Here is a 19,526-nt window from a genome sequence, read left to right on the forward strand (position 1 = left end):
CCCACCGAGAGCGAACCACATTATAGCGACCACGAGGAGGTTACCCCATGTGACTCTACCCTCCCAAGTGGTTGCTTAGGAGACCTGGCTGGAGTTACTCAGCACGCCCTGGATTTGAACTCGCGACTCCAGGGGTGGTAGTCGGCGTCAATACTCGCTGAGCTACCCAGGCCCCCTTACGTGGCATTTATTTTAAAGAAAGATAGCATAAACATGCTTTTCAAGCAAAGCATTTTACAAACAAGTTTGTTAGGTTTCAAATTCTGAAACCATAGGGAGATTGTTCAAAATTAAGACACTTGTTCCAAATTTTTACACTTCTTGGTTTGTCAGACATAGTGGAACATGTCCAAAGTTATTGTGATGAACAACAGTAAACTTGAGGCAAACTGACTTTGGGAGAAAAGTGATCTTGGGAGCAGTTGATTAAAAGTAATTGCAACAATGACTCTTGAAGCGATTTTAAGTTTTGAGAAAAGGTCTAGCATCATTTGTTTGTTTAATATATTTTTCTAATGCAAAAAACAAAACAAAAAAACATTAGGTGTGACTTAAGTGTCCGATTACTTTTTGGGGCTGCTTAGGTCTCCCAAGCAACTGAGAGATTATCATATTCATGGTGTTGCCATCTGATACCACCTTTGTATCTCCACATTACTACTTTATTAGGGAAAATACACACATGGAATCTTTTCACAGCATAACATGATTTAAAAAAATATAAAATCCAAAACACTGGCCATTCTGTGGTAAATCTGTTGACATGATGTCATTAAGCTTTGCAATTTACTCTTTCCTCACTGTTACCCATCTTAGCCACACAAAGATGGTCAATTAAAGGAATGTTCCGGGTTTAATACAAGTTGAGCACAATCGGCAGCATTTGTGTTAAAAGACAGCATAATTAAGATACCTACCTTTTGGGACAGCCTTTGCGTTGGGAGTGCGCCTGTGATGTCTTAAAGTACTGCCTCCGGAGGATGCTCACTAGGCATAATGTTGATTACCACAAAAATACTTGCCCATCTTTCTGAAACTCACTGTTTCAAAAGTATAGCCACAAGATGTAAACAATATGTTTGTAAACATGATTTTAGTTTGAAAAAAATTACTTGCTAACCTTTTCTGTGTAGAGTTATAGCCAATTTTACAACTTCATTGGCATGATGATGTAATGTCAACAAACCCTAAAATGACTGTAAAAATGATGATTAAACAACTTTGCAGCTCAAATTATACAAGTTTTAACAGAAGAATTAATGTAAGTGCTTTAATAAAATTAAAAGCTTCAGATTTCTGCCCTTTAAACCTTCAAAAAATTGGCCACATTCACTTCTATTGTAAGTGCCTCACTGTAACCCAGATTTTAGTTTTTTTTTTTTTTTTTTTTTTTTTTTTTAAAGAAAAGGAGGAACGAGTCAATTTTTTTTTTTTTTTTGTGGTAATCAACACTATGCCACAAATGCTGTCGAATGAGCTTAACTTTTATTGAACCTGGAAAAAAAATATTTTAAGGTCAATGAACCTTTAACAAATTCTTAGAAGTAACCCACACAATTATTGAATTGAAAAGATACCCATCACTGTTTATTAGTTATTGACTTTTTTCATGCTGATATCCTTATATGAACTGAATATGCATTTTGTTTTGTTGTAGGAAAGGCAGTGAAGCTCAGTCTGGCAGCTGAAGAGGTGGCACTTTTCTTTGCTCAGATGCTGGATCACGAATACACCACAAAAGACATCTTTCGCAATAACTTCTTTAGGGACTGGAGGAAGGTAAACTGCTCCTTCTGTTGTCAGCCAATCTTTAATCAGCTTTTGCTTCTACTAAAAACAAAGAAAATGTGACCGCTTTGAGTCAGATCTTCAGATCAGTCCTAGTGTTTAAATTGAATATACAATTTTCTATTTATGCTATGCTCAAATATATTTCATTGACTTGAAATTGCACAATATGACTTTAGATGTCAAATAATTTATCGGTTTTGGCTAATAATCGGTGTAGTTAATAGCTTTTGGAAATTGCCCTAGTATGTGTGTTAATATTGCATGTAGTCATGAAATATATGGATCGACAGGTAGCTTTTAAAATTTATCTGAAATCAGCTTTTTTACCCCCTCCTTGGGTATTGGTATTGGCCTCATAGAAATGCATTGGTTACAACTTGTTAGAACTACAACCCTGTGCATCTTGTTTTCTCCAGCACCTCACTCATCTGTCCGTACTTAAAAAAAACTTAGCTAAACACTTAATCCTTGACAAAACCTCCACCAATACAAACGTTACCTGCTAAATGGAGGGGTCAAAATATTGACATTTTCATAATAATAATAATTATAATTTTCTTTATTTATCACACATTATACATTTGCACATATACAGTGAAATTCTTCTTTTTCACATATCCCAGCTAGGCTGGGGTCAGAGTGCAGGGTCAGCCATGATACGGCGCCCCTGGAGCAGATAGGGTCAAGGGCCTTGCTCAAGGGCCCAACAGTGGCATCTTGGCGGTGCTGGGGCTTGAACCCCCGACCTTCTGATCAGTAACCCAGAGCCTTAACCGCTGAGCCACCACTGCCCCCCACTGAGCCACCACTGCCCCCTCTCTCGCTTCATTCTGCGAGTAAGCAGTATGGATTCTCTTTTGCCCCAAACTAATGTTTAGACAGTTGCTATGGGTTAGCAGTTATGTCTCACATGTTTGCGTTGGCTCTAGAAGAAAATGGGTGTCAGGATACAAGTATGAGACAGTTATAAAGGGAGGGCTCTGCTTACAGCATCCCAACAGGCCTCAGGGCGTATCATGCAGAATTAATTTCGTGCTGCTTAGTGCCCAATGCTCTTGAAAATACGATTTGTGTAAAGGCATTGATATGCTAATCCAGACAACTTGCTTCTCGCATATGAACAAATCCAATTTAACTATTTTATTATAGCATGGAAGACCTTGCTCGCTTCATTGAGCACAGTCTCCGCCCCATGCTCAACTGTCAATCATGAGATGAGCCAGAAAGAGAAATCCAAATGATGAGACACCGGTGCTATTATTGAAGAGCTTAAGAAAAATGGTACAAAAGGGTTTGTGTCATTGTGTTGTTTACTTTCAGTTTTTCTATACAGTATATGCACTTAGACTTTTTTTAGCCCTTTGACCTATTTAGTTCTTATGAGTCTAATCTTCTGAATGCCAGTGGGTAAGGAATTCCATGCATTTCAGTATATGGCTGCCTGCAGTTGGGGCTAAATTAATTCACTACTTTTTACCGAAGTACTGGAGCACTATTACCAAACCACTGTACTATTTTGCTTGTTTTGAAATTAGGCTTACCGCACATTAGAAATTCGATGAAAGCCCGCGCCGGTTACTAAAAGGATGTAATCAGAGAGCAGGCTTACTAACTTGCAACTACCTACAATACTGTTCTTAGGGCAAATACTGCTACAGGTATGTGTTGTGTGTATCGATGTGTCAGTACAACATTTTTGCCGATAATGATAAACAATTATTTATTTGCAGATACAGATAATTTGCTCATTCTGCTTTATGCTACCTTGTTTCAATTCGCTAATAATTAAAAATGAAAAATTATATGCCTGAATCAGAGTGAGTTTTTTGCAAAAATAGATTTTAAAAACCTTTTGTCATGATTTTTTTTTTTATTATTTATTTATTTTTTTACATAATGAAAATGGCCACAGAAGCTAGCATGGCATTAAATCGCTAACAAACACAACTTCGAAAGAAATTTTCGAATTTTACAAATTGCAACTCTTCTTTCACTGTCATCCAATTCATAGTAATTCTGCACGAGACATTTTCTTTTTCAACCCCTCTTTACAGAAAGTAATTGACCCTGATCATCTGCTGCTTTTAAGCAGTCTGCATGTGTCTGAGTGCAGATAAATGTGTTTATCGCCAATACTGATGTTTCGCTGATATATCTGTGGATATCTATATCATAGAGACTTGGGCCAGTATGTAACAGTATGAGGCTTTTGACTTGGGCCAGTATGTAACAACCTAGCAACCACGTAGCGGTGGCCTGGTAGCCATCAAGAACACCGTAGCAACCACATAACGATGTGCCAAAAAACACTCAATACCTTAGCAACTGCATAGCAAAGCTGTGGCAACTAGTGGTGCACCTGTCAGAAAATTTGAGGCCAAAACCGATCACGATTATTTTAACACTTGAGATCGACCGATAATGATCTGATCACCGATTTTTCTTTTTAACGTGCACTTTGCTACACTTTTACAAGTTACAGCATATGTTGCAGTTATGTTTATGCCCCACACTATAAAGTTACATTCAATTTGCATTAATTGTGAAATGCTAACATTTATTTTAATTGAAAATAGAGGAAGTGGTAATTGATTTCAGAAGGAAAAAGAACCAACCTTCACTTGCTTCAATCCATGGCAGTGATGTGGAGATAGTAGGGGTGTAACGGTATATGTATTCGTCCTGAACAGTCACGGTTCGGTGCATGCAGTCAGACGAAGAATACATCTGAGTCAGTCACAGGCGATCCACTCCAATTCAGAAGGGGGCGCACGCGTTAATGCAACACTGTGATAACCACCACAACAGGAAAAAGAGCAGAAGAAGAGACCATCTATGTACTGACCCAAAACAAGGATAACTTCTCCTAATGCACAAGTTTTATTTTTCATTATTCTATTTATTTTGTACTTTTATAACACAAGAGATGCTTTTCAGTTTTGTAGTTGATTGTGACCAAATACCTTTTGTTTTTTATCAACCCTACAAAAAAATATGGCCTATGCAAGAGTGCATTCTGTTTACTGCTTAGTGCTTAATACACTAAAGAAGGCTGAACTGTACCAACTACCTTGGGGGGACTAAATGCCGCTAGGTGGAACAAATTGTAATTTGCACTACTGCAACTGTTCAAAATAAATGAAAAGAAACCTAGCATTTGGGACTTGTTGCTTTTTCCTGTTGTACCGTGACCCAAAACCGAGGTACGTACTGAACCGTGACTTCTGTGTACCATTACACCCCTGGGAGATAGTGGGTTCATATCGGCACCTGAGGATTCACATAGACTACAGACTTAAATGGAGTGATAACACAGATGCAATCTACAGAAAGGGGCCAGAGCCGACTCTACTTCTTGAGATGACTCTGGTCCTTCAATGTGTTTAGCAGAATGCTTCATGTTCTATCAGTCTGTCATTGCTAGTGCCTTGTTCTATGCTGTAGTGTGTTGGGGCATTGGGATTAAAACTGGAGATGCCAGAAAGTTGAATAAACTCATAAGGAAATCAGGCTGTGTCATTGGAGTGGATTCTGGACACGCTGAAAGATATCGTGGAGAGGAGAATGATGTCCTAGCTGTTGACCATTGTGGACAACACCTCTCACCCCCTTCATGACATGCTTGCAGGATTGAGAAGCACATACAGCAAAGCAGGCTGTAACATTTGAGTGGATCTGGACATGCTGAAAGATGTTGCAGAGAGGAAAATGATGTCCAAGTTGTTGACCATCACGGACGACACCTCTCACCCCCTTCGTGACATGCTTGCAGGATTGAGAAGCACATAAAGCAAAGCAGGCTGTAACATTTGAGTGGATCTGGACTCGCTGAAAGATGTCGCGGAGAGGATAATGATGTCCAAGCTGTTGACCATTATGGACAACACCTCTCACCCTCTCCGTGGCATGCTCGCTGGATTGAGAAGCACGTACAGCAATAGACTGAGCCAGCCTCTGTGCAACAGGAGGTCATTAATGCCTTCTGCTATTAAACTGTACAATTCATCCATCCACCATGTGCAGAGGCATCTTTGATTCTTAGGGAGCTAGGGCCCTCAACCCAACCCACAGTGGTTAATTCTTAAATAATGTTTAGGCATATTTATTGTTATTGTAGGGCTGCACGATATGGAGAAGAAAATTTGATAAGCGCTAAGTTGGAAAATGCAATATGTGATAAACTTATGATGACGTAATAGGAGTGTGTGAAACATTGGAACCCCCACTGCCAAAATAAACTGAATTTAATTGGAATAAAAAGGATCATCTGTCTTTTGTTCAAAATTGCATATAGACTGCATAATATGTACAGTTTTATCATTAGCTATGTAGCAGATATTAAAATTCATCTTCAATTATTTAAAAAAAAAAAAAAAATTTAAATATTTGCATATGAATACATTTTATTTCACAATATTGTGGGATATCCTAAAAATATTTTAGTTTTGCACTAATTCATATCCGTAATAATTTCAGAATTAGTTCATTCAATGTGGGACTTTTATTTTGAAACATTTTGTCTAGAAGAGCTTACCATAGACATTTGCTTTCTGTTTTGGTTTAAGGTGCGTATTGTCAGTCTGTGCTGAACGTGAGACTGACAGGGTTGAATTCAGGGGACAAACCATTAATTGAAACCTATCCTTTGATATTTCCACACAGATCCACAGAGGCCAATAACCCTCCATCGTTTGTGTCAGCGCCTATGCAAACTGCACACACACACACACACCAAGTGACAGTTGTGCACCCAGTTTATTATCTGCTATCTGCGTCGCCTCGAACATTACTGTATTAAAATACTTGCTCACTTAAGTGCTCATTCATTAGAGTAGCAGTGTATGTGTGATTTGATGCATGTTGCAATAGAGCACAACAGTGCCCATCCACTTATTCAGCCATCTGGGTTCCAGAAGTGTTTTCCACATTAATATCTTCCATAGACTTTTCATAAAAGACCAAATCAGCCAGCTCCGACATAAATCACATCATCACTAATTTTGTTTGAGGCAAAAAGGTATTTAAAAATTTGACAAAAAGGTGAGGGCACAGACTACAATCCTATGAAGCATTGTGAATGATGTCAATGAATAAAAAACTATGGTAATATATAAAACTATTGATTTTAGGTTGTTGATTATAAGTATAGAAACAATATATTTAACTTCTATTGCAAAATTTTCAAATGTGTACAAATAGAAAAGTAGTGTAAGGGTGAAGAGAAACCGACTCGATTACGTCATTCACAATGCATCATGGGAGTGGACGGTCGCTCTGAGGCACGTTTTGCGGGCTTCATTGGCTGCGGTTCCCTGATTGGTGAAGCTTTCTCTGCTGAACCATGGGTAGTTGTATACCATCAATTTCACTATCAAACATGATCTTTAAACAATGAAGTTGAAATAATGCAGACAGATGGCTTTGACGGAAGCAAATACCATAGATGAACAACCTCGTAGCTCACAGTAGGTCTGCCTACAAAGGTTTATAAGTTATCATTGAAACATAAATTAGTCTATTGGATAAATGAATGATTTTTTACTTCCGGAACCAGACTGATGTGTTCTTAAAGTGCACCAATTATGGTTTTTAAATGTGCCTAATTTTGTTTTAAAGGTCTCATACAATAGATTTACATGCATCCAAGGTCAAAAAACACTTTCATTTGCTCATAATTTAAATTGCAGCATTACCATTTTTTTCCCGTGTCAAAAATGACTCGTTCAATGAGGCGTTCTAAAGGATTCATTCTAAACTCCTCCTTTCAGAGAGCCTACTCTGATTGGTCAGATGTCCCAGTCCGTTGTGATTGGTCTACCGTTTAATGTAGTGTTTGAGGGTGGGTCAAAGCTGTTCGCGAGCAGCCAATGAAGACCAGAGGTGGGTTTTTTGTTACCGAATTACGTAGGTTAGTACAGGAAGTAAGTCTGGAATTACTAATGACTCGTTTCAGGTGTTCAGAATCGGTGCTTTCTTTTGGGAGTCAATAACTCCATTTGTCGTGCACTTTGATTTTTGAAATTTTGCAGACTTTTTTACATTCACAAACAGCTATATAACACACTACATGAAAGGTAATATTTGAAAAACCATAATAGGTGCTCTAAGAAAAGATCTCCCCTGAATCTAGGCACACCGATCATGATCGTTGGCCGATTGATGGGTGCATCCCTACTGGCAACTACCCAAAGTACTCTAGTGTTGTAGTGGTGAGTTTTGCACATGCAAGCACAACTCACATTTTCTATAGAAAATTTAAAAAAACTAGTTATTCTTTATGGTATAACTACTGACACAGAAATTACACATTCACCTTTAGATACAGTGACACAGTTGCCTCAGTTGCGCTCACGTTTAATGTAATTGATTTGTGGGTCTATGAGGTTTGCGGTCTGATAGGAGAATTCATGCTCGTGTGACATTCCTTTGGTCCCTTCTCTCAGTTTCTCTCTTGTACTCTCAATCTCCCCTCTGCGCTGGGCTCTGCTTCCTGGTTAATGGCCCAGGGGTGCTATTCATGGTCATGTGTGACAGGATGGGGAGATGGAGGTGGGGGGCAGGTTAGATGAAATTGCTTGTGTGAGGTCCCACAGCGCTGGTCCTCTTCACCAGCCCCAGGAGGAGAGATTAGAGTGAATCAGTGTTAGTGTGACATTTAGCACAGCAGAAATGCAAGAATAAATCAAAAGCAGATAGAGAAGTGTGAATGGCAGTCCTTGGAGCGGTGACCTCTTCCTCCGATACTTACATTTCCTTTTCTCTCACTTTTTTGGTCCTCCTCCTCTCCTGTACTTTGAGGCAGTGATCATTACAGGTGAGGAGGTCTCCATCCTCTAGGGTTGTTTGAAATATCTTTAGCATCCTCTGATCTAGGCTGTATTGGCAATGTTTTTCATAATGAACAATATTTCGTCACTTATTATTTTTGCCTTAATGACATTTCATAATAATGTATTTTATATATATCTCTATAGATTCAAAAAACTATGCTGATAGTTCCCAATGTTTTTTTTATTTTTTTTCCTGGTTTTTTTTATTTTATTTTTTTTATTTTTTATTTTATTCCTTATCAATAAGCGCTATCTGGTGAAATATACACATACAAAACTCTTCATCTGATGAATTTATAGGCTATTAAAAGCTTAATTTGGTAAAAACTTACATAGAGCATTGCAACATTGCCAAGTCTTTCATTTCAAAATACGAGTCCTTGGTGTATTTTGGGCTTGTTTATAGATAAGTCCCATGTTGTGCACCAAATCATAATTTAAATCATATTTTATATAAAATAATATTATTGGGATTTTGGTTGCACAATAAACTGCTTTTGGAATTTTATTAAATGTGGACTCTTGTAGCCTCCATGTCTGTTCCTGTCATAGTAAGGAAAGACTAAGATTTTTTTTTTAACATTCTATAAATAGTTTTTTTATAAAATTATCTGGCGATTAATCGGTTATCTGCCTCTACCACCACCTTAGTTATTTGTATCGGCAAAATCCACTATCGTTCGACCTCTAGTCAGGACATCTATGACATCTTTCCAAGAAGGACTGAAGCTGTTTTGAAGGCAGAAGATGTCTGTGATATTCATATATTGTCAGGTGTTTCTCCCTTTTTGTCCACCTGAAAGTAGCTACATCATGTATGAATGCTCTTGTCTACAGGAGATGACTCTGGAAGAGAGACAGCTGATCATGGATCTGAACAAGTGTGATTTTGTAGAACTCCATGCCATGCACAGACATAAGGTGGAAGCCAGGAAGAACGTGACCAAAGAGGAGAAACAGGTGGGTGTCTTCCATAACATCTATATGCTGGGAGCTTCATAGAAATTAAGTACTTAATTGACGATGGAATCAAAATTGAACTGCCTCATTTTTGGTCATCTGTCACACCGGTGTTACTGAATCGCTCTTCAGGTTAATAAAGAGGCAAATCAAAAGATTGTTGATGAGTATGGCTTCTGTGTGTTGGACCACCATCGTGAGCGCATTGGGAACTTCAAGATAGAACCTCCAGGGTTGTTCCGAGGCAGAGGAGATCACCCTAAACAGGGAATGCTTAAGAAGAGGATTCGTCCTGAAGACGTCATAATCAACTGCAGCAAGTGAGACTTCAGATATCATAACAGTCCAGTGTCAGCATAGATTTTTCAAGCTGTCAGCATTATTACATGGCACTGTGACATGATTCCAAGGCTTAAGAAAAGCACATTATTGATATTTTTCATAGAATGTTGCATTCCAGTCTGTAACATAGACACCATATACATGCAATATCAAGTGAGCATTGAAAACCAACTTGCTATAACCATTGTTCTGTGATCAGAAGTTTAGGGTATTAATTTACCCCACAGGGACTCCTGTATCCCGGAACCCCCAGCTGGACACAGATGGAAGGAAGTTCGTCATGACAACACAGTAACATGGCTCGCTAGCTGGACGGAAAATGTACAAGGCAGCTGCAAATATGTGATGCTCAATGCCAACTCTAAACTTAAGGTAGATATGTACTGACATCTTAATTAAAACTTGCTTGTTGTCCTCTTCTTTCTCTTTTCTTCCTCTTTATTTCTGTATGTTTGTCTCTTCATTTCCAAATAAGGGGTTAGGGTTTGACTGGTTAGCAGTTAGCCCCTGCTGACTGAAGCCGTAACTACACCATTAAAGGAATATTCCGGATTCAATACAAGTTAAAGGGATTGTTCACCCAAAAATGAAAATTCTCTCGTCATTTACTTAACCTCATGCCATCCCAGACATGTATGACTTTCTTTCTTCTACAGAACACAAATTATGATTTTTAGAAAAATATTTCAGTTCTGTAGGTCCATACAATGCAAGTGAATGGGTGCCAAAAGTTTGATGCTCCAAAAAGCACACAAAGGCATCATAATCCATACGACAATCCATAAAGAAATCCATATGACTCCAGTGTTTTAATCCATATTTTCAGAAGTGATATGATAGGTGTGGGTGAGGGGAAAAAAGTCTTTTTTTTTTTTTTTTTTTTTTTGCTTAATTCTTCTCCCTGCCCAGTAGGGGGCAGAATGCATGAAGAATGTGAATCACCAAAAACACAAGAAGAATGTAAAAATGATCTGTTTCTCACCCACACCTATCATATCGCTTCTGAAGTCATGGATTAAACCACTGGAGTTTTATGGATTACTTTTATGCTGAGTAATGTGATTTTTGGAGCTTCAAAATGTTGGCACCCATTCACTTGCATTGTATGGACCAAAAGAACTGAGATATTCTTCTAAAAATGTGTGGGGTGAGTAAATGATGACAGTGTTGGGTGAACTATTCCTTTAAGCTCAACAGACAGCATTTGTGGCATAGTATTGATTACCACTAAATATATTTAGACTTGTCCCTCCTTTAAAAAAAAAAAAAAAAAAAGCACAAATCTGGGTTACAGTTAGGCGCTTACAATGGAAGTGAAGGGGAACTGACTTATCATGAGCGAAGATGGCATGCCGGTCCCTTATTTCCGGTGCAGCGTTCACCAGCGGGGCAGCTAAAATTGAGATGCTAACGGATAGCTCTCCCCAAGTATTCCAGACATCTTTGTTTTCAATCCATCTTCACGTCCTCATCACCTCACGACCGTCTGTCTCTGTCTCCTTTTTTAGTAATAGATGTTATTTGATGTCGCATATTTGAGTCTTGACCAATCAAACAGAGAAGACGCGTATTTACGCATTCTCACACAGTTTAATCTCAGCACCTCATTCACATTCTCGTTCCACTCACTTCCTCTCACTAATTAAATTAGGAAGCAAAGCAATACATTATCATGATGGACCACTCTCAAGAAACCTGAATTATACCTGAAGGAGAGCGGATGTAGAAAACTGTCTCCTAACCTACAGTTCCCTAGCTTTTCTTTCTTTTTATGGCTGTATTTTAGTTCATTCATCTGTCTGCTTCCTGTCAGGCCTCCTTTCTCTCTTTTATGTGCTGGATTACTGAAGGCTAAGTTATTCTGCACTGTTTGTTGCTAAACTGTTGGTGTGGGCGTCTCGTACAATAAGGGTTTTCATGCATAGGTCACACTGATATTGGTTTTCATTTTTGGTTTAATGCTTTTATGCATTGTAATTGGATATGGGGGATTTTCTTCATGTAGCAAGACTTCCTTAAAGATCACTTGAAATCAAAATTGGTGTTTTGTGGCTTTTAGTCCATGTCTGTTAGCTCTGAGGTAGCTGTTAGTGTATTACTAAAAGCTGACAAAAGAAACTAACAGATATACACATTTAAACTTTGCAGTCTTATTCTGCCTGGAAAATGGACCAAAATATTTACGACTCATCTCATTTGCAGGTGTACATGTTTTTGTCCAATTAAGTGCTCTCTAGAATGAGAATGTCCCCTCCCACTCAATACCACCTGCTACTGAGTATCAGTAGAGCTTAGTTTGTGTAGATACCATGTTTAATTTGACACATCAAAATGAGGCTTTGAAAAATACTGTAGATGTACAGGTCATCTTAAGGTCCTAGTATAGTATACCATCAAAGTAGCTTTAGTATCCCAATAGCTTTGGAAGAAAATGATACTTTGAAGATTGAGTTCATGATGTGTCAAGCTGACTGCCTCATGTCAGGTAATTTGTTCGCTACCCAACTGTGTTATGTTGCTTTGTGTGCATCACAAAGGGTGAGAAGGATTGGGAAAAGTATGAGGTGGCTCGGAGACTGAAGACGTGCGTAGATGCCATCCGAACCCAGTACCAGGAGGACCTCAAGTCCAAACAGATGGGAACACGCCAGAGAGCCGTAGCCCTCTACTTTATTGACAAGGTTAGGCCTCGCACTAAACGGACATAACTTGTCTACTTTCAGTACATTAGTGGGCTTTCAACCATAATGATGACTTTATATAAGAAAAGACCAAATGGTTGGAGTGTACCACTAATCAATTCATGCCAATTAAGCTTCCTGTTGAGAATGAATACAGCAGAAAGAGGAAATCACAGAGGATAACATGCTACATTTTTCTGTGGGATTTGCATAGATTGTGCAGGTAACTAAGGAGCCGTAGAAACACGTTATGTTGACAAGCATATTATACCATTTTTATTTCTAACAGCTATTTATTTACATTTGGGTCAAAAAGTAGACTACTTAAGCACACATTATACCCTTTGGAACATTATCAAATCATGATGGCATAACATGGATAATTAGGTTCTGCACAAACTTGTAGAGTCCATGCCAACTCAAGTGCATGTTGTCATTGAAACAAAATTAGAGCGTACTAAATACAAAACAATTCTGACTATGTAAAATTTTGTTCATTTGTAATATGTAAAACACAGTTTCTATGCTGATACAGTAATATCATTTCTAGTAAAACATTGTATTCACTTAGGAAAAGAATGCAAAATTGATGTATTTGAAGGTGGTTCAGATAATCAGATTATGAGTTTGAATGATAATGTGCTTTTAACATGAAGAATATTATTATTCAATCAAGAATCATCTTTTCCTTGGTTTCTGAAAGCACATACAGCTTTTTGCACTTACAGTTCTTTGTGTGGAGAGACTGATTTAGTTTAAATCCAGTATCAAAGCTTTTGAGGTTGAAGTTGCGGCTCATGACCCTCTGGTGTCTGGGACAACATCCAAGTCCACTGGCACATCCAGACATATTCACAAATAGCCGAAAGCTAAGCATTTTCTGTAAGACTTTCTGAAGATGCAGTGGCATGTCTTTATGAAGTGTGTGTGCGTCTGTGTGTGTTTTACAGCTGGCTCTGAGAGCAGGTAATGAAAAGGAAGAGGGTGAGACGGCAGACACTGTGGGTTGTTGCTCTCTGCGTGTGGAGCACATCACCTTACATGACACACTGGATGGCCAGAATTGTATAGTGGAGTTCGACTTCCTGGGTAAAGATTGCATCCGCTACTACAACAAGGTTCCTGTGACCAAAAGGGTAAGACCAGTTAACAAGAGATTGTGCATTTAGCTGTCTTAAGTGCTATGTCTGCAGCACCAAACAGAATTGCAAATTATTGTTTTTAACAAAAAGAGCATAGTGGATTTTGCCGATAAGATAACTAAGGTGGTGGAAAAGGCCGATAACAGATTAATCGGCCAATAATTTTTAAAACTATTCATAGAATGTTTAAAAAAAATTACTAGTCTTTCCTTACTATGACGGGCACAGACACAGAAGCTACAAGGCTACAAAATGAATAAAATCCCAGATGCAGTTTATTGTTCAACCAAAATCCAAATATTAGCCAGAAAAAATTAAGATTTGGTGTATAATGTGGGACATTTAACTATAAACAAGCCTGAAACACACCAGGGACTCTTATTTTGAAATGGAGACTTGGCTCCTTGACAATGCTCTAGAGCAGTGGTTCTCAAACTGCGGTACGCGCAGTGCCCTCAGGTGTTGCGCAGCATGACCCAGGATATTTACATAAAAAATATATATATACATTTTATTCAAATGTTTTCCATGTTTTATTTCTAATGTATGATTACAATTGTAATATCTTTTAGATAGCCCACCTTTTTCTTTTTTTACATCGGCTGCGCTGATGTGCAATATTATTCCCATGCAGAAAACGGAACAGCAAAAACTGATGTGATTGAGGCAAGATATCATTCCATTTATTTTACACATTATCAGACTTCCTTAGTCTATGATCTTAAATAGTGCTGTTGACTTAGACACTGGGTTGTATTTGGCTGTATTTTGTTTTAATTTCACTGGAAGATTGCTCTGAGAGACAGAGAAATGGAGTGCACGTCTGACAGCTGTGCGCAAGGTAGCGCTATGTGACGAACATTGCTGCTATGTCACCTATGGCCGAGTCCACCTATGACTAGAGGGAAGGAAAATACTTAGTTTGACAAGTTTTAAAGTGAACGACTGGTAAGGGCATGATTCAGAGCTAAATTAAACTCAGATAACTTACAGGTGATGCTAGCTGCATAATTTTAGGGGGGCTGAGATGAAAAGAGGGTCTAGCAATGCCTAAGCTCAATTTCTATATGTATGTATGTATGTGTATATATGTATGTGTGTGTGTGTGTGTGTACACACACACACACACACACACACACACACACACACACACACTGGAGTGAACACTGGTGGTGACTAGGTGGTACTTGAATGTTCTGATTTGATCAGTGGTGGTATTTCGCCTAAAAAGTTTGAGAAGCACTGCTCTAGAGTAACGAGGAATAAAAAATATATATATAGCAACTATCTGCACAGATTTTGCAGTATAATCGGTAAAACCGATATATCGGTCTACCTCTAGTTTCAAACACTCCCCCGGTGACATTGCTTTGAGAAATGGGTAGTCCTATCCCAAACAAATTCCATTAGTTGAGTCTGTTACGTTATCTTTGTTTGATGGTGCAGACTAGGGCTGCACAATTAATCGAAATAAATCATCATGATTACAATTACCGCTGCTGCAATTAACTATACGTGAAAGTGTCAGTTACAGCATTCCATTTAGATCTACTCCTGTTGCACTGTAATAATAATTAAGAAAAATAAGCCTATCAATAAAATATTTAAGGAAAACGTACATTTTTGGAAGTGTAGCTTACATAAAAAATATAGTTTGCATTTGCTCCTTAAGTTGAATCTTTTGCGTTGTGCTCTTCCACTTTTTTGTAATTTGCTTTGGATAAATGTAAATGCCCCTCACAAAATAAGTAATATGGAAATGCTACTAATCAAAATTAATAATCGTGATTACAATATCAAGGGAAATGATCATCAATTGTGATTTTTGTCATAGTCATGCAGCCCTTGTTAACACTACATACAATTACATTGTCATTTGTAAGATTTGCATGCTGAATTGTGATTGGTCTTCTTTCGTGCATTTATTTGCATATTGGTTTGCGATTTGGTTATTTCTTAAATCTGTCTGTACTGCAAAGACATTGAGATCACATTGTGTTGGTGCCGCAATGCCTGTGGAAAGCAGACATGAAAAAAAGACACGTAATGTACTGAGTATCATACGGTTAACCCTTAGCTTAGCTAACAATGTAATTATTTTGCTGCCTTGCAAGCACTGGTATGGACCTTATTCAGAGTAGCATCGTATTTAGTTTTTGTTAGGAATGAAAACTAAGGTGTAATGCATAGAATTACAGTCTGTTTAAATTGGTGTTGATCGTGCAGCTAACGAAACATTGAGAGAACATATTTATAAAAAAGTGTGTGTCACTGAAGGGAGATTGTACTTCTATCCCTCACAACTTTATTTGATTCCTGTAAAAAATGTCAATATGATGCTATTTTGAATAAGGTGTATTTCCTACATGAAATGCAGATCTACTTTAAAAGTGATGCTGAATATATATCAAGTAAAGCTAGAATGCTGATCTAGAATCAGTTTTTCTTTCATATCCACATAAACAAGGTGATATTAACAAGACGATGCTGACCTGAAACAGTGTGTAAAGTAACCTCATTAACATACCATCTTAAGTGATGATTAATTATGTATACAACTGTGTAAGAGATTAGTTCTAACATGTGGGTTATTATTTTAGCAAGATTCATAACTGCAGAAGGTATTATGCATCTGTATTGTTAAATTTAAGGCCATAAAGGAGATCACGTGACTCGTGCCAGAGGGGGTGTGTGTGAAATGTTTGCTTGCATAGGTTTCACAATGTAAATGAGAACATTTAAAAGAAGCTCATCAAATGAAAATTAATTAGTTTTTGAATATTTAGCAAGTTTATTTGGCAACAGGCGGGCTTCGTGGAAATGTCAGATATAATTGCGGGTATCGTAAAAACCAACCCCCACTCTCTTGTCACACTGTTACAGGGGTAATGAATAACAATTCAAGCCTTTGTACTGTTAGGTCACATGTTCCTGAGCCATCCAATCCAATGTGATTTTGGTTACCATCAAGGTTCATTTTCCCAATCTCCACAGCCCCTTCAGTGAGGAAATAATTTCCTTTTAAATTAATATTATACTGGATATCATTTAGCCTCATCAAACACATATATTCTGTTAGAGTATCCAAGTGTCATCCAAAATTGTTGTTTAGCTTCCTTTAAAAAGGAACTGGAAACATCATGAGATTAATCATTAATTAATCTATTGACATCCCTCATATTTTTTAGTCTTAATTTCTGTTTGATAGTTTTCACAAAACACAATCAAAATCTTTTTAAGGAACATTTTTAAGTACCCCTGATTGGGAATTCCTGTTAAAATAACCCTTCTAAAAAACAGGTAATCGAACACTCTCTTTCTGTATAGTGTGTCTGTGTGTAATGTCAGGCAACTCTGGACATATTAGTGTGAATGTTGAATATGTGATCATGTTAAGTGTTGACAGATGGGCGAGGGTGAGAAAACTACACATCGTGTGATTACTGGACAGAGGAAGGTCAGCATATGAATCAATCATTACTTTCATATGGCCATGTTAAATCGGGGAAAATGCTCCAAAAAAAAATAAAAACAATTATAAAGTCCGTCATTACTTGGCGAGCGCTCTGTTTACTTATGCAGGCATTTGGCTCAAGAATAAATTGTTATTCAAATGCGACTGATTTAAAAGCATCACATCTGCTAACATTAATTAGTTCCATGCATACATTAGCTGGTTTATTTAGTAGGAGTGAAGGAAAGTGGGACTTTGTGAAATGTCAAATATAATTGAGTGTGGCTCTTTCTCGTCCTCTTTCTCGCAACCGCTGTTCCATGCATATGACAAACAAGCTACTGTGTTTTCTCTGTTTTAGGTTTTCAAAAACCTCAAGCTTTTCATGGACAACAAGGAAGGAGGAGACGACATCTTTGATCGACTGAATGTGAGTGTAATTTTCTGAGACTGAGGCAGACAGTCATAGATTTTTCATTCTGAACGATAAGGTCATCAGGAGACTTACATCATAGTTTTTCTTTGTGGCTGTTTTTAATTTTTCTGGCTTAATTTTTGCAGCAGAAGAATTCTGATTCGTAGAACCTTCACTGAAGGAGAGAGCAAACTGTTTGTATGTGTGAGAGAGACAGTGACCGAGAGAGATGTGCCCCTTCTCTGGGGTCAGGTTGATAATGGTGGGCTGCTATGGAGGGGGAATGTTAATCGCAGCTGTGGGCTCTTCCGATTGACACGGCGAAAGGCCAAGTGAAGGGGTGAACGAGGAAGGATGCAGCAGAGATTAATACTGGCCCTCTTCCTCAAAGTTCTGTAAATCTTATTACATGCCACTGTGCTTTAAAGCTTAAGTGTGGATGTGAGGGTGCATTTGCAGTTCAGAAAAATAAATGTCCAAAACTTGGCCAAACCCCTAGTCCACCAAAAGCTGTTTTTGAATTCAAGTAAAACAAAAATCCTGCATGAATATATTCTATATGCTATATTCTATATCTAAATGGGTACTACTTAGTAAAGGTACTTGCTAAGGCAGTCATCACTATTACTATTGAACATATCTTAGGGAAAAGATTAGTTCACCCCAAAAAAAAAAATTCAGTCATTGTTTACTCATCCCTGTGTTGTTATAACCCTATATGACATTTTCTCAACACAAAGGGAGACATTTTGAAAACATTTTGTGCTCAGTGATGCCATACAATGGCAGTTTATGGTGACCACCTCTTCAAGCTTCAAAAGGTCACCAAAGTATAATTTGGAAGTCTAATAAATTATTCCATGAGACTCATGATTGTTATGAAAGCATACAATGAGCTTTGGTGAGAAACAAACAGAAATGTAATGTATTATTTAGTGAAATTGTTGACCGACCATTACTCTCCTCTGCGCATTCATGAGTGCACGAGAGCTGCAGTTCACGCAGCCTCCCACTTGCATCATGGGGCGTTCAAGCGAAAATTCATTTGTTTATCTAAAGGCAGGTCCACCACAGCGATAGAAACAGCAGAACACAACATAGCTGCACACAAACCGAGTTTGTAGTTGGAGAATAGATGCAATTCTATGCCCAGCCTCATTTAATCGAAACAAGTTATTCAATCAAACCGAGAGAGAGAGGAGGTGGGAATGTATTTTTTCTCCATTCTGAAGGGGTGAGCATTTGTGACAGACCTCCAACTGAAGAGATCGATACCTGTGACATTCTCGGCCAAAATGAAGTAGCTTTTAACTGGCTAGTGAGATGCAGGCTTCAATAAACTGTTATGGTGCCAGTTCATAGCGTGCGGGGTCTCCCGCTGCGATGCCGAAAAAATAAACCAAACAATCGACAGAATTTACTGTTGCTCGTCACGGCTGGTTGGGGCCAAAACTCTGATTAACATAGAAAATATACCTTTTATCATGTGTCGTTTGCTGTCAGGTTAGGACACAGTGTGACTGTAGCTGCCTTCAGCCTCCTCTGTCTATCTCTCTCAGTTTGATTGAGAACTCCGTTGCAAACAAATGAGGCTGGGCATAGAAATGCATCTGTTCTGACTACAAACTCATCAGACATATTTAGTAAGTTCAGTTCTTTGGTTTGTGAGTAGCTGTGTTTTATTCTGTTGTTTCTATCGCTGTGGTGGACCTGTTTTTAGATAAAACACATTTTCTCTTGAACGCCCCATGTCACGAGGGGGCTGCATAAATTGTTTCTCTCGTGCAGTCTCATGAACGTGCAGAGGTTGGTCAACATTTTCATTAAATAATACATTAGATTTTGGATTGTTGCTCATCGTATGCTTTCTTAATCATGAGTCTCATGGAATAATTTATTAGACTTCTAAAT

At 38.1% G+C, this 19,526-nt stretch overlaps 1 protein-coding gene across 1 annotated transcript in view; it reads left to right on the top strand.

The window, feature by feature from the left end:
• The window catches only part of LOC127417264 (DNA topoisomerase I, mitochondrial-like), a 48,455-nt gene that overhangs the window by 21,787 nt on the left and 7,142 nt on the right, over window positions 1-19,526 (top strand). Inside the window, exons 8-14 of the mRNA XM_051657153.1 lie at window positions 1,658-1,779; window positions 9,459-9,581; window positions 9,714-9,901; window positions 10,151-10,295; window positions 12,461-12,604; window positions 13,555-13,740; window positions 17,562-17,630. Coding sequence (XP_051513113.1) covers window positions 1,658-1,779; window positions 9,459-9,581; window positions 9,714-9,901; window positions 10,151-10,295; window positions 12,461-12,604; window positions 13,555-13,740; window positions 17,562-17,630 — 977 coding nt within the window. The remainder of the gene's footprint in view (window positions 1-1,657; window positions 1,780-9,458; window positions 9,582-9,713; window positions 9,902-10,150; window positions 10,296-12,460; window positions 12,605-13,554; window positions 13,741-17,561; window positions 17,631-19,526) is intronic.

Source organism: Myxocyprinus asiaticus, chromosome 26 (genome assembly GCF_019703515.2).
Source record: "Myxocyprinus asiaticus isolate MX2 ecotype Aquarium Trade chromosome 26, UBuf_Myxa_2, whole genome shotgun sequence".
NCBI classification, from domain to species: Eukaryota; Metazoa; Chordata; class Actinopteri; order Cypriniformes; family Catostomidae; genus Myxocyprinus; species Myxocyprinus asiaticus.